Source organism: Manis javanica, chromosome 2, assembly GCF_040802235.1.
Source record: "Manis javanica isolate MJ-LG chromosome 2, MJ_LKY, whole genome shotgun sequence".
Classification (NCBI taxonomy): domain Eukaryota; kingdom Metazoa; phylum Chordata; class Mammalia; order Pholidota; family Manidae; genus Manis; species Manis javanica.
Window position 1 is genome coordinate 121080755 of NC_133157.1, and position 13395 is coordinate 121094149.

Genomic DNA, 13395 nt, shown 5'->3' on the forward strand with positions numbered 1-13395 from the left:
CCACTATTCCTGGCCCTGTGTAAATAGAAGTCACCAATCTTTCTAGTGATTTTAGGTGGTTCTTTCTCCAACTTCAGAAAGTTTCCTCTAGGGCACATGGCGATCAGTACCCAACTGAGTACCCAGAGAGGACCCATCTACAAGTCTCTGACGCACTCTCCCTGTACCTCTTCCCCTCTCTGGGGCTCTGCCTTGTGAATTATTTGGATCTCCCCTGAGTCTTAGCCCTGTCTCCTCAGTTTGGGGAATCCACTGGATCCACCTGGGTTTCCTTCTCCTGTGCTATGGCCTGGAAACACTGAAACTACATATTCTGGGACAATTATAGGGCCTTTCATGGATCAGTGCCCTTTGTTTTCCTATGTCCAGTGTCTTGAAAGGTATTGGCTCATATAACTTGCCCATTTTTTGTTTGTTTCAGGTGTGAGGGTAAACTTTGACCCTGTTACTTCATCTTGGCAGCAGCAGGAATTCCTTGAGATCCTCTTAAAATACAAATACTTATATGATTACAATTAGAGTGTATATATCATTTTATGATCAAATAAACATTATAGCTCAGACAGACTGTTTCTGTATTTCTAAATAGTTTTCACGATTGCCATTTTAATAGCTGCAAAATATTTCAGTGTGCCAAATTTATGTGAGAGTAGTTTATACATTAAAGAACGATTTATGTTGTACCTCTTTCCAAAAAAGAACTTAGGTTGACCTACTAACAAAAAGGCCTAGTAAAAGAATAATTCAATATGAAATAAAAGGAAAAACAAGGTTGAGAAAACCAAGGACGTAATAATGCCAACTATGACAATATCTGCTCTGGATATTCTGGCAGCCAAATGTGCCAACTGAGATTAATTCCCTTATTTTCATTAACAGAATGAAAGGGAGACTGAAGGGGAACTAATAGTTACTGAATGCAACTTAACAATAGGTATAATAATATTTTACTTGATTTTCACCTCACCCTTATGCTACTTTTCCTGGTCACAGAGCAAATGACAGATTAGGCATTCTTATTCCCAAGAGTAAAATGACACAGGATTCTGAGACTAATGCCATCCATCATACAGGGTACCTCAGAAGGGTCAGACGTTTTCCTAGTGCTGAATTCCAAGAAAAATTTCTCACATAGGGCAATTTACACAGGCAACAGTGAGTGACCCAGTGATCAATACCTTCACAACAACTTCATACTAAATATAGGAGTTTTTCATGACTATATTTTTGTAATGGTTTTTGATGGGTGTGACATTGAACTGCCCTTCATTGGAGGAGCTGCAGTGAAAGGAATTATGTAGCTTTCTTAGGACATAATCTTACCCAAGGTTGGCGTTTAGTTACTTAGGGAAAAGGATTGTTGTTCAGAGTCCCGGCCAGGTCTCTGGCCTCTCCTTCTTTCTTGGTGGCAAGTTTCCTTGTCATTAATAATCAGGCTATAGTCTGATTCTCATTTTTCTCCTTGTCAACTTGTTTTTCAATGCCCTCCTCTGCCTCAGCCCAATACGTTCCATCTATGTGCTTCACAGCTGATGTTCTTTGAAGATTCAACTGACCTTGACTACCTTCTTTCTGTGATCTGGATTTTCTTGGACAAGGTTTTAAAAAGACCTGGAGAGCTCATACCTCACTGTTTTTTTTTTGTTTGTTTGTTTTTGTTTTTGTATTAAGGTCTGTTTTACACTAATTTACTCCTCATCCTCACAAACTGCTCCATAATCCTTTGCACTCTGATTTCTATGTCTGTAACCCCACTAAAAGCTCCAGACATCATTGTGGAACTACGATTGCTGCTGGAATTCTGGGGCTCCCTTCTTTGTCAGGCAGCTACTCTTTCTTACGAACTCCCTTCTTGGGGTGCTGGCTTTTTCCCTTCTCTTTGTATATAACATTTTAGCATCGGCATCTGTGCCCAATTTAACATTACTGAGCATTGCTGCTGTCTGAGTCTGATGCTCAGAGCTTCAAGAGAGCACATGATAAGTGGCACCTAGTTATGATGACAGGACTCTAGAAGGGGGATAATAGAGGAAAGTGAATAATGGTCATAAAAAACAGTAACTTAAAAGTTGTATAAACAAAGCAAATATGAATGTCCAAATGGACAAATCAGAAAATATTTCATGGAGAATATAATTTTTATTTTGTATTTCTTTTCTGGTAGCAAAGTATTTATATCCTTTCCCTACTTTTCTATTGGATAATTGTCTTTTTTACTCATCTGCAAGAGCTCTTTACATACTAAGACAATTAGGCTTTTTCATATGTTGTAAATATGTTACATATTTTTTTTTCAATGCTCAATGTACAATCATTAATCCATCTCAAGCCTAACTCTCGTCAGTCTCCAATCTTCTGAAGCATAATGAGCAAGTTCTTACATGGTGAACGAATTCTTACATAGTGAATAAATTCTTACATGGTGAACAGTACAAGGGCATTCATCACAGAAACTTTCGGTTTTGATCACTCATTATGAAATATAAACAATCAGGTCAAATATGAATATTTGATTTTTATACTTGATTTATATGTTGATCCCACATTTCTCCCTTTATTATTATTATTATTTTTATTTTTAATAAAATGCTGAAGTGGTAGGTAGATGCAAGATAAAGGTAGAAAACATAGTTTAGTGTTGTAGGAGAGCAATTGTAGATGATCAGGTGTGTGCCTGTAGACTATGTGTTAATCCAAGCTAGACAAGGGCAATAAACCATCCACGGATGCAGAAGATTTCTCTCAAAGCAGGGGGGATGAGGTTCTGAGCCTCACCTCTGTTGATCCCCAATTTCTCACCTGATGGCCCCCCTGCGACTGTGCCTGTCTTAGGTTGTTCCTCCCTTGAGGAATCTTACCCATCTCTGGCTAACCAGTCATCTTCCGGGGCCATACAGGGAGATGTAAAGTTGGTAAGTGAGAGAGAAGCCATATTGTTTGAAAAGGTTAGCTTTTTACTTCTATGCAGATTTATGCCCTGTGGTTTCTATGCCCAGCACTTGTCTCGAGGTATCTTTACCACCTGGAGGAATTATGATACTCGGTAACTTCGATATGAGGCACGAATTCTATTTAAGGGTTGTAATTAGGAAGGAAGAAGAAAAGCTATAGAGGTAGCATATGGAAGAAAACATGGGAGGATTGATTATTTCTTTGACATATCTTCTTGTAGAGTACCTTAAGTATGTATAGGTTTTAAACTACTAACTAATTTGTACACACATATTAACATAATAGGAATACGGTGACATAAACAAAGCAAATCTATAATTACCATCCATCTCCAGTGAAGCCAAGAAAACCATTTAGGCACCCTAGGCATTTGTGAAAATTTGTCTATGATATGATGGATATTGTCCAACTGTACTTGAACAGTCTGAGAGAAATCAGACAAATTAAAGCAGCCCATTTCTGGGATCTGTTCACATCCCATATGTCCTTTTAACCATAGATAGTCTATAGTCATGAGATTTTGGAGTGCTACAACTTGCACCCCTCCCAACTCCTGGTTGAGTTCCAACAGTACAGATCCGGTCAAATTCGTTGTCTCACTGTATGCACATGCCAGCCTAGACATCTCCCTCCTCATTCCTATGGCAAGTCCAGGAGACGGTGGGCTGGATGCAGCCACAACCGCAGCATCGTCCGGATCCCTGTGGAGGCTTTTTGATGATCATCCCCTGGCACAAGTCCTCCAGAGAGTGCTGATGCCGGAAGCTCCTCCTCATATCGTATCTTAGTTCATTTTCTGGGTATCCAAGCAAGGCCTTGATCTTCTGCATAGAAACAAACAGACCCTTTGCCCACACTTTGACATGCCTTCTATACCACTGTGCAGAACTCATTGGAGGTCAGCACACAGTAACTGCTTTTTTTTTTTTTTAATTAAGAGAAAGGAATATTATCAGAAAAGAGTACCTCCATAGCTGATCATCTGACACCCTTTAAGTGATCAACATTAAGGATATTTAAAGCATGCGTTGATCTTTGATTTACCAATAGTTTTATCCTATCAAGGAGTAATCCCCCTTTTCTTTCTTTCTTTCTTTCTTTCTTTTTTTTTTTTAATCTTTAATCTACACTTACATGAAGAGTACTATGTTTACTATGCTCTCCCCTACATCAGGTCCCCCCTAACAACCACATTATGGTTACTGTCCATCAGCTTAACAAAATGTTGTAGAATCCCTACTTGTCCTCTCTGTGTTGTACAGCCCACCCTCCCCTTTCTCCCTCCCCCCCATGCATGCTAATCTTAATACCCCCCTTCTTCTTCCCCCCCTTATCCCTCCCTGCCCACCCATCCTCCCCAGTTCCTTTCCCTTTGGTACCTGTTAGTCCATTTTTGGGTTCTGTAATTCCGCTGCTGTTTCGTTCCTTCAGTTTTTCCTTTGTTCTTATACTCCTCAGATGAGTGAAATCATTTGGTTTTTCTCTTTCTCCGCTTGGCTTATTTCACTGAGCATAATACTCTCCAGCTCCATCCATGTTGCTGCAAATGGTTGGATTTTTCCACTTCTTATGGCTGAGTAGTATTCCATTGTGTATATGTACCACATCTTCTTTATCCATTCATCTACCGATGGACATTTAGGTTGCTTCCAATTCTTGGCTATTGTAAATAGTGCTGCGATAAACATAGAGGTGCATCTGTCTTTCTCAAACTTGATTGCTGCATTCTTAGGGTAAATTCCTAGGAGTGGAATTCCTGGGTCAAATGGTAGGTCTGTTTTGAGCATTTTGATGAACCTCCAAACTGCTTTCCACAATGGTTGAACTAATTTACATTCCCACCAGCAGTGTAGGAGGGTTCCCCTTTCTCCACAGCCTCGCCAACATTTGTTGTTGTTTGTCTTTTGGATGGCAGCTATCCTTACTGGTGTGGAGAATATAATTTTTGACATTGAAAGTAAACATATATGTGCTTACCCCAGAATCAGTTTATATACCTCCCAGATTTGCTTGGCCTCCCCAGTGGTCTCCAGGATTTAGCTATTTGCTTGGGGGGAGCGTACTCCCACTGTCATTTCAGCTCCTACACTGCCAGCCTTCCCCACATTCTCCAGGGTGTGGGCCAGGCTTGGGATAGTCTCTGTAATGTGCACTGAGGAAGGAACCTCAGCAGCAGCGGTGTCCCAGTTCTGTCTGACTGACACACAGAGGCTGTGCCATGTCCCTCCATCTCAGAGCCCAGCTGTCATATCTTTCCATTCACAGCTACTTCGTGGCCTGGTAACATAAGTCTAATGTGCAAGGGAGTTCATGCCTTATGGGGTCAATTTGACTAACGAGACTCAAATGATGGGCAGGAACAGGCTGGTAACTCCCTCTCTCTTCCTCTCCATGATGGAGTGTTCCAAGGTGTAAAGTCCCACACCTGTCTGGAAGCTCTTCTTATGACTGAGCAATTGTAGTATGACCAGTTCAGTAGGTCCCAGCTTGTCTCCACTCTCATCCCTTCCCTGCCTCACTTTTTCAACTCCTTCACTCTTGCTGCCCTGAGATTGCACCTCCCAATAATGTCTTCATGCCCGAGATCAGCCACAGACTGTGTTGTCCAGGGAATCTGGACAAAGATAGAGGGTGAGGCTTTCCAGCAAAGTACAGAGAGAGGAAAGCAAGTGTGCTGAGGCTTGACATCAGTGGTTGACACTAAATCTTTCAGGCCTATCTCTCCCACCTGAGCATGTCCTGGACTCTCGCTTCGCTCACATCCACCAACTGCAGCAGCACCAATAGTAACTTTTTCCCTTGTGTTTTCTGTATTTTGAAAGTACATAGTCCATGTCAAATTATGAAACAGAAGTCCTAAGTAGGACATTCTGCTTATTTCCTCAAGTTCCAGCTCAAAAACTACCATGTTCTTGAGAACAAAAGGAAACTCTGCCTTCTCTGTGCAGCCCAAACAGGTGCAACATGTTTTAAGTCCCTTTATGACATTCGTCACATATTGCCTCATAATCATAAATGATTCTTGAGTATCACTGCATCTACAAGATCAAAAGCTCCTTGAGGAAGGACTGTGATTCAGCTTTGAATCTTCTACAGAGCTAATCATAGACTACTGCACACAGGCTCAGCAAATATCAATTGAATACACTTAGAAACTTGTCTGCAAGGTCAAGGTAACACTGTAGATGCATTCCTTAAATATAATAATAATAATAATAATATTTAATTTTTTTATGGTCCAGGTCCAGAATACTCTGACAGCTCAGTATGAGGCCACACTCACATGACTTATCATGTTTGAATCTCCAAGACCCTAATAGTAGGAAGTGATTCTCAGAGGTTTCTGAGGTCAAGGGCATTAGAGTCCAATCAGACAACATGGAGTAATGATTCAACCCCATTGGGCCACCATTGGATAAACAATGAGAGAGGAATCTCCTCATTCATTGAACATTTTTTGAGCACTTACTTTGTGCCAAGCACTGTGATGATCAAATAAACATTTTAAAAGCATCAGTTATGCAGGACAACAGCTCTACTTGACCATAGGAACACTTAAAGGCTATTGATTTCTTCCCCCTAGTTTCTTACTTAGAAAGTTGGTTTCTGTATTCCTGTATTTCACATTGTCCAGTTAATTTCATGGAATTTTTGGAGTCATTACAACAGGTGAGAATTAGAAAAGAACATGAAAAACTACTACCAGAAGTATTGGTAATTGCTGTGTTTAGTTGAATAAGTGGACTCCCTAAGAAGACATAAGGCGGGCAGTGCTCCTAAAAAAAGATGTTTTAATGTTCCTAAAGCTTTGACTCTGGGAAGCCACTCATTATGTAAGAAGGGCAGGCTTCCTTCTTTTTTTTCCAATGACATCTCCCAAGGAGAATGCTGCATGATATGATTTTCAAGGCTACTTTGCCTTTTTGTCTTAAGCAGTATCCCTTGCTACAAGTTAGCCTCTATGCCTCCTTGAGCTAGAGAGGCTTCTTCAAAATTCCTAACAAGCTGCCTGGTGGAGAGATGGGAGGGAAGGGAAGGGAGGGAGGAAGGGAGGGAGGAAGGGAGGGAGAGAGGTAGAGGGTGCCTGTCTGCTGCGTACATGTGGTACAGGCTGGGAGCTCAGAACGCTAACAGAACAGGCAGTGTAATTACATGTTCCTTGTAAGTATGTTAGCCTCATAGGGAACTAAGCTTGCCAGTCCACTTGGGGAGGTAAAGTAGATTTGGGGGTGGTGGGCGAGGTCATTTCATAGCTGACTTCCTACTTGGTTATGAAGAGGGCATTTGCTGATCTCCAGTGACTGCCTGGTGCTTGTGGTCAGGCTCAGCCCCCTCGCTCCCAGACACCTGATTTTGCAAAAGGGACACACCTTTCTTCAGGAAAGAAGACACTGACCAGATTGCAAGCGGTAGGCTGTGACATTCAGCGTATTTATGCAGTAGAATTGCTGAGATGCAGAGGGGGTGATGGTTTGGGGTTGTTCGGGTTGGTTGATTCATCTGTAATAGGGAATGTTTTATTTTAATTGTCAGTTAAAAGAAGAGCTGCTGCCTAGGCAAAGGTAGCAGTTGCAGATTCTGTGTTCTAAGCTTTTATGTTTGTGTTTGATGTGATTTCTGTGCTTGTGCAGCTCAGTGAAGCCAGGGAGGGCTCACCTTTAAATAACCTGCAGCTTCCTCTTTTCCTTCTTTTTTTACTCCCTAAGCACTGTTCCCACCCCTTCTTCCCAACATTCCCCTGACCCCCCACCCCCACCCCCGTGAAATGCTGCCTGATGTCATCTTGAGCCTTTTGCGCCCTGAGACCGAATTTCTGGCTGGTTTGCCGTAGGTATCTGTGGATGCTTCACTGTCCCCCAGGGCCCAGCCGGCCTGACAGTGCAGGAGCGCTGTGCATGGGAATCGGAGACCATGGCCGTGCAGCTGGTGCCGGACTCTGCTCTCAGCCTGCTGATGGTGAGTGCCGGGGGAGGTGGGGCCCGCAGCGCCTAGCGCCAGCCTCTCCCTCCTGCATCGCATCACCATGTGGGCTGCTGCTGCAGTAGCTGCAGACCTGCTAAAAATCGCTCTGCTTTATCCCACAGGCTCTTTTGAAATGATTGTTTGGGTAAGAGTATCAGCCATGACAAAGCACTCCTAGGGAAAAAGAAGTACTAGATTTTCCATTTTAGAAACTTGTTGCTTAATGCTATTTTGAGAGATGTGCTTGCAAACAGGTGGTAAGAGCCCCTGGAAATAGATTCCCACCAATGCTTCCGCCTGGCTGTCGCAGCATCCTTTCCTGCCTTTTGCATCTAAATCGAGGTAATCATGTTGTTTGTTTATATCTTCTCATGGCAACTGAAATTTTTTGCCCACAGGGCAGTTGACTAGGATCTTCTCTCTGGGTGCCCACTGTCTGCTCAGATTTCCCCATAGAAACTGCCGAGCAGGTTGTCTGTGGCCTCTTGTAGCATCTCCCAACTACAATGCTAGGGAGACACTCTCAGGCCTTGCCCAGGCATTTGTCTGTGTGCGGACCACTGACCTACTTTAAGCCACTCTTCTATCTCCATGTTAAGAAGGCTCTGCTTTTCTCATATTTAAGCGAACAAGGACAGGGGCATTGCCTTGTTTTAACCTGATTGACTTCTTGTGTGACACTAGGTTCAGAGCTTGTTTCTGCTGTCATGCTGTTCCTCCCTCTTCCTCACCCAGTGGCCCATATGCCAGGGTAGTGATGCCGGAAGTAGCCCCCAGCCTTGGTGTGTGAATGTCTCTAACGGTTACACAGGAGATTTCATGAACAAAGCCTAAGTGCTCCTGCTGTGTATATTGACCTATGTTTTCTGACTGAGAAGGGGAAATGCAGCTTTGTGAGGCCTGATGAGTTTATTAAGGACACTTGGAAAAGGAGCCAGTGGGGAGCCTGTCTCCTGGGTGGCAAGCCAGGTCAAGCTAAAAGGGACAAATACCTTGGGTCTCTGCTACTCCAAATGTCACTCAGGCCACAGAAGCATTTGAAATGGGCCTCTCTGCTGGCTTCTGATTTCACTAGGGGAGAAGCATTAGAAAGAATGAACATTGTTTTCCAGAGAAATTACCCTTTACTCATCTTTCTTTCCTCACTGATTCTATTATCTTGTGATACTTTGTCCTCCATTGTCTACCTGTGGTGACATAGTGAATGGTAAAGGCTCTGAGTATTTGTGACTGTGGCAGGCATTGAAGTGGCAGTATCTATGAGGACCAGGAGACTCCCAGGAAACTAGGAGTCTGGATTATGTGCAAAGAAATCTGTTGGCGCATATGTTCACTCACAGGTATGCAGGTGCATATGATCTAATACTGTTTAATAGAAATAAATCCTGCATTATGTATATATAGTTTCTTACTTGTCTGGAAAAATAGCCTCAGGGAGAGCTGGGCCTGCTTGCTCCCAGATTTCTGCTCTGAATTCTCACCCATGCTTCTGAATACTTGGATATGTGTCTGTTTTACTGGGAGCCCTAAGGATAGATCCTCACTACCCAAATGGAATGCAGCTCAGCATCCTGGTAGAGCTGCTTGTCCCCCCCCCACCCACACACACACTCTGGTTCTCCCTTTCCTGGGGCTCCCACATTTTATGGATGATGCCCCGGAGGTCTCTGCAGCTGACTTCATCCTCCATTTGTCAGTGGCTTCTGCCCTCAGAGCTCTCACTAGTGCTCACCTCCTTCCTGGATTAAAGGATTGTGTGTCTGTCTCTCTAGGAGGCTGGTGGAAATGCTCTTGACACAGTGATGGACCATTAGATCAAAGATCCCTGGAGCACCGTGTGAAATCAGAGGCAGTGCATGGTTTCTGGTTCATGACTGGTTCAAGGGAATTTTCCCCTATGGATTTCATTGCTTTTTTCATTTTTAATACTAAACCCCAAAGTAATTGCTTCTCTGATCTATTGCACAGTGACTCTCAAAATTTATAAGTAAGTTGAGGAGGAAAGAAAGAAGAGAAAGAAGCCATTTAGCAGAGGTGCTTTGGCTGTGAGTTCAGGAAGGAAGTTATAAACATTATTATTTATTAGCTAATCCATCAGCCAATCAGTTCTCGGTATTTATGGAATGCCTGCTGACTGACAAGTAGCATGACATAAGCAAGAGTGGTAACTCACGAGCACCCAGTTTGCTGGGAGGTCAGTATCAGATTGCCTGATTGCAATTCTGACCCTGTGCTATTGTTACTGGGCTGCAGGGTGCAGGGGGTGAGCATTTGACCACACTCCTTGCTTTTGGATAAGAAGGCAGCCAGAAATTATATTCAGTGCAGACTCTAAATTCAGGGCAGGGGCATGTTTATTTGGTTATGGAAGCAACCACAGAGTCTGGAGTTGGAGACCCAGTGCTCTGTTCCCAGCTTTGCCACTCCCAGGGTGATCAGGTATGTTGCTTACTTTCTCTGTGTCTTTGTTGCATTATTTGCTAACTGAGGGGGTCATATTCATCTCTAGGTTCCCTTTCAAGCTCTGGTGAACATAATTTATGACCTCTGATGACGGTGTCTAGAACATAGCTCCCTGACAGGCAATTCCAATGCTTTATTCAGCATTATGTCTTACTTGCATCCTTAGATAAACAATGTTGCTTTTAACTGGTGAAATTTGTTTCTATGCATATGGTTGTTATGCCAGGCCAAGTGTGTGTTATATTATCTGCTGGAATGAATGATCAGAGTCCTACCTGATTTATTCTGTTGGATAGGAGCAGGTAACCTTTGAAAAGTACCTGAGGTGCCTTTCCAAGTTGGTGCTGGGTTGAGGCATCTGGGAGGGGTCCTGAGTTGTAAGGATATACTGAGTGCCTTGAGGCAGATGAATGTCACTGACTGCTTCTCTAGGGAGTTAGCATGGGGAGTTATGAGTGCCCATGCATGAGGAGCCCCCAGACAACCAAGGGAGGATGGATGCAGAGAGAGGACGGGGTTGGTGGAGACTGCATCACATGCCATTGGAAAAGCCCACCTCCACCATCTTTGAAGAAAAGATACTGCTGTGTCCAGCACACTGTTGGGAACCTCCAGCCTGATAGAACTAATTGAAGAGCAGGAAGCTCCTGGCTATGCGTCATTTACTGAAGTCATGTGGGGCTGGGGAATGCTTGAAGGGCTGAAACCTGCCAGAGCCAGGGATTCATTGATCATTTCTTTAATGACAGGATAGATATGCATAACCAAGGGGCTACAGAGGGTGATATTCTGACATTTTGACCCTTAGATTCTGAAAGTTCAGACAGCTAGCTTTAAATGGTATTTAATGTAAATTAGCTGGCTAGGTAATAATGAAAATTATGCAGTTTTGCAAACAAGGTCTTTACACACATTATCTCATTTAATCCCCTCAAAAACCTATTTCTAAGACAAAAAATTTTTGATGATCAGAAATTGGTGGCCTGTCAATGGAACTGAAATTCATAGGGGAAAGTCTCAAAAGCAAGGTCCTCTCTTAGCCAATGTTTCCTCTGATACTGTATCAAAGCTCAAGAACTTAACATCCAAGATCTCCTAACGCTTTGTTTTGTTTCAAATGATGAACATTTGGCTTCTTTCTCTCCCTCTGTCTTTCCCTCCTTCCCTTTCTCCTTCCTTATTGAAAAATAGTTGACACACAAAATATTGATTTCATGTGTACAACTCAGTAATTTGACAATTATGTACATCAAATGCTCACCACAATAAGTATAGTTATCTGTCACCATACAGAGTTGTTACAATATTATTGATTGTATTCCCTATACTGTATTTTTCATCCTCATGACTTACTTATTTTATAACTGGAAGTTTGTACCTCTTTATCCCCTTTGGACTCAGCCCCTCTAAGGTGCTTACCTCTGAGCCATTCTTCATTTCCTCATTTCTAGGTGGTAATCCTATATTCCTGTTTATCTTTATTCTTCATGTTGAAATTAAAAAAAAGAAGTAATAGCACATGTGTGGCTCAAGACATCTGGTTTGACTCTAGCAAGAAGAAATATTTTTATATCCATACAAGACTTGTCATGTTTTGAAGGTCCTTTTCTCTTGGATTCTGATTTTAAGAAATTGCTCAGTCATGTTTTACAATAGTAAAATAAGTATATAAAAACAAATTCATAAGTCAGAGAAGTTAGTGATTGATTATTCTCAATAAGTGAAGGATGTTAATTAGATTATCCCAAAGGTTCTTTCCACTCCACAAATTTGATTTCAGATTTCTGGGAATCTCTTGACTAGACTAGCTCCCTGGTCTTTTTTGAATAGATTCTAATTAAAAACCTGCTCTTCTAAAACTTTATCTTTTCAGTTTCATTATATTATAGGTTCTTCTTTCCTCAGCTATTTTCCATTTTTGGAAATTTTTCTTCTTCATTAACGAACAAATACTTGCTGAGTATCTACTCTGGACAGGAAGAATACAAGCCAGTCATTGGCTTTAGTGAACCTACACTCTTCGTTGGAAAGGCAAGACAGAGACACATGGAAACTATAACCACAAAGGATTTGTAGGATAACTTCAGAGACTCACATAAGAGCTGTAAAAAGACAGTGCATACCCATCATCAGGTGAGCCCTGGGGTGCTCTGAATTCAAAGCCTGCTTGTCAGACTATAGGGGCTGATTCAAATTTAGGTAATATGTTGAGGGATGAATAAATTACGAGAGTGAATTTGAGATGAGGAGAATGATTGAATTAGAATGGCATCTAGATTGTGTTTGGGAGATAGAAAGTAGACTGGTTTGGATGGAGTTCCTATATGTGGCAGAGGGTCACATGTTCAGAGAGGCAGGTAGGGGATCTGGCTGATGTCCTATCTCTATTACTGTAACCAAATTTTCCTCTAAATTTGACCTGTAATGGGTCTCTACCCAGAGTTTCTAATAAGACCATGGATTTGCTCCAGATCCCAATTGGCAAAAGGCATAAGATATAATTGAATTCTGTCTTGAGGAAATTTGCTCCTGAGTTAATAATAATAATACTTGTTTTTCAGAATACTTTTGTGTCTGTTGTCAGGACAGGTACTATATCTTTATCCATTACATAATGAAGGTGAGCTCTAGAGAAGTTAAATGGCTGAGTGATTTGTGATGAGATTGAGATATAAACCAGTTTTCCATAATGGCTAACTCATAGGTTTGAAAATGTGATATTGACCACCCTTACAGAAATTTAAAGAATGGTTATTATGTGGTAATACAGAGTATAACCATCTGAAACGCTGTACAGAGTGGAGCCATCTAAGTATGAGCCCCACAGCAGCGGCCCTGGATATTCAGGTCTATGGGTAGGACTGATTCTTAGTATCAGTTATCTTCCTGGTTTATTTTAAGGTAGAATAATTGTCAAAAACGTCTCTGGGAAATGTTCATGTCATTGATACATCTAAGTCAGTGGATGTAAATCCTAAGTCAGTAGTTCAAAATCCTTCTTGAACTCAATTACTTACC

The 13395-nt window shown here is 42.0% G+C and overlaps 1 protein-coding gene across 1 annotated transcript in view; it reads left to right on the plus strand.

The window, feature by feature from the left end:
• Positions 1–7802: 7802 nt before the first annotated feature.
• Positions 7803–13395, plus strand: part of FRMD4A (FERM domain containing 4A) — a 560227-nt gene continuing 554634 nt past the window's right edge. The window contains exon 1 of the mRNA XM_073229260.1: positions 7803–7908. Within this exon, the coding sequence (XP_073085361.1) occupies positions 7864–7908 (45 nt within the window). The 5' untranslated portion in view covers positions 7803–7863. The remainder of the gene's footprint in view (positions 7909–13395) is intronic.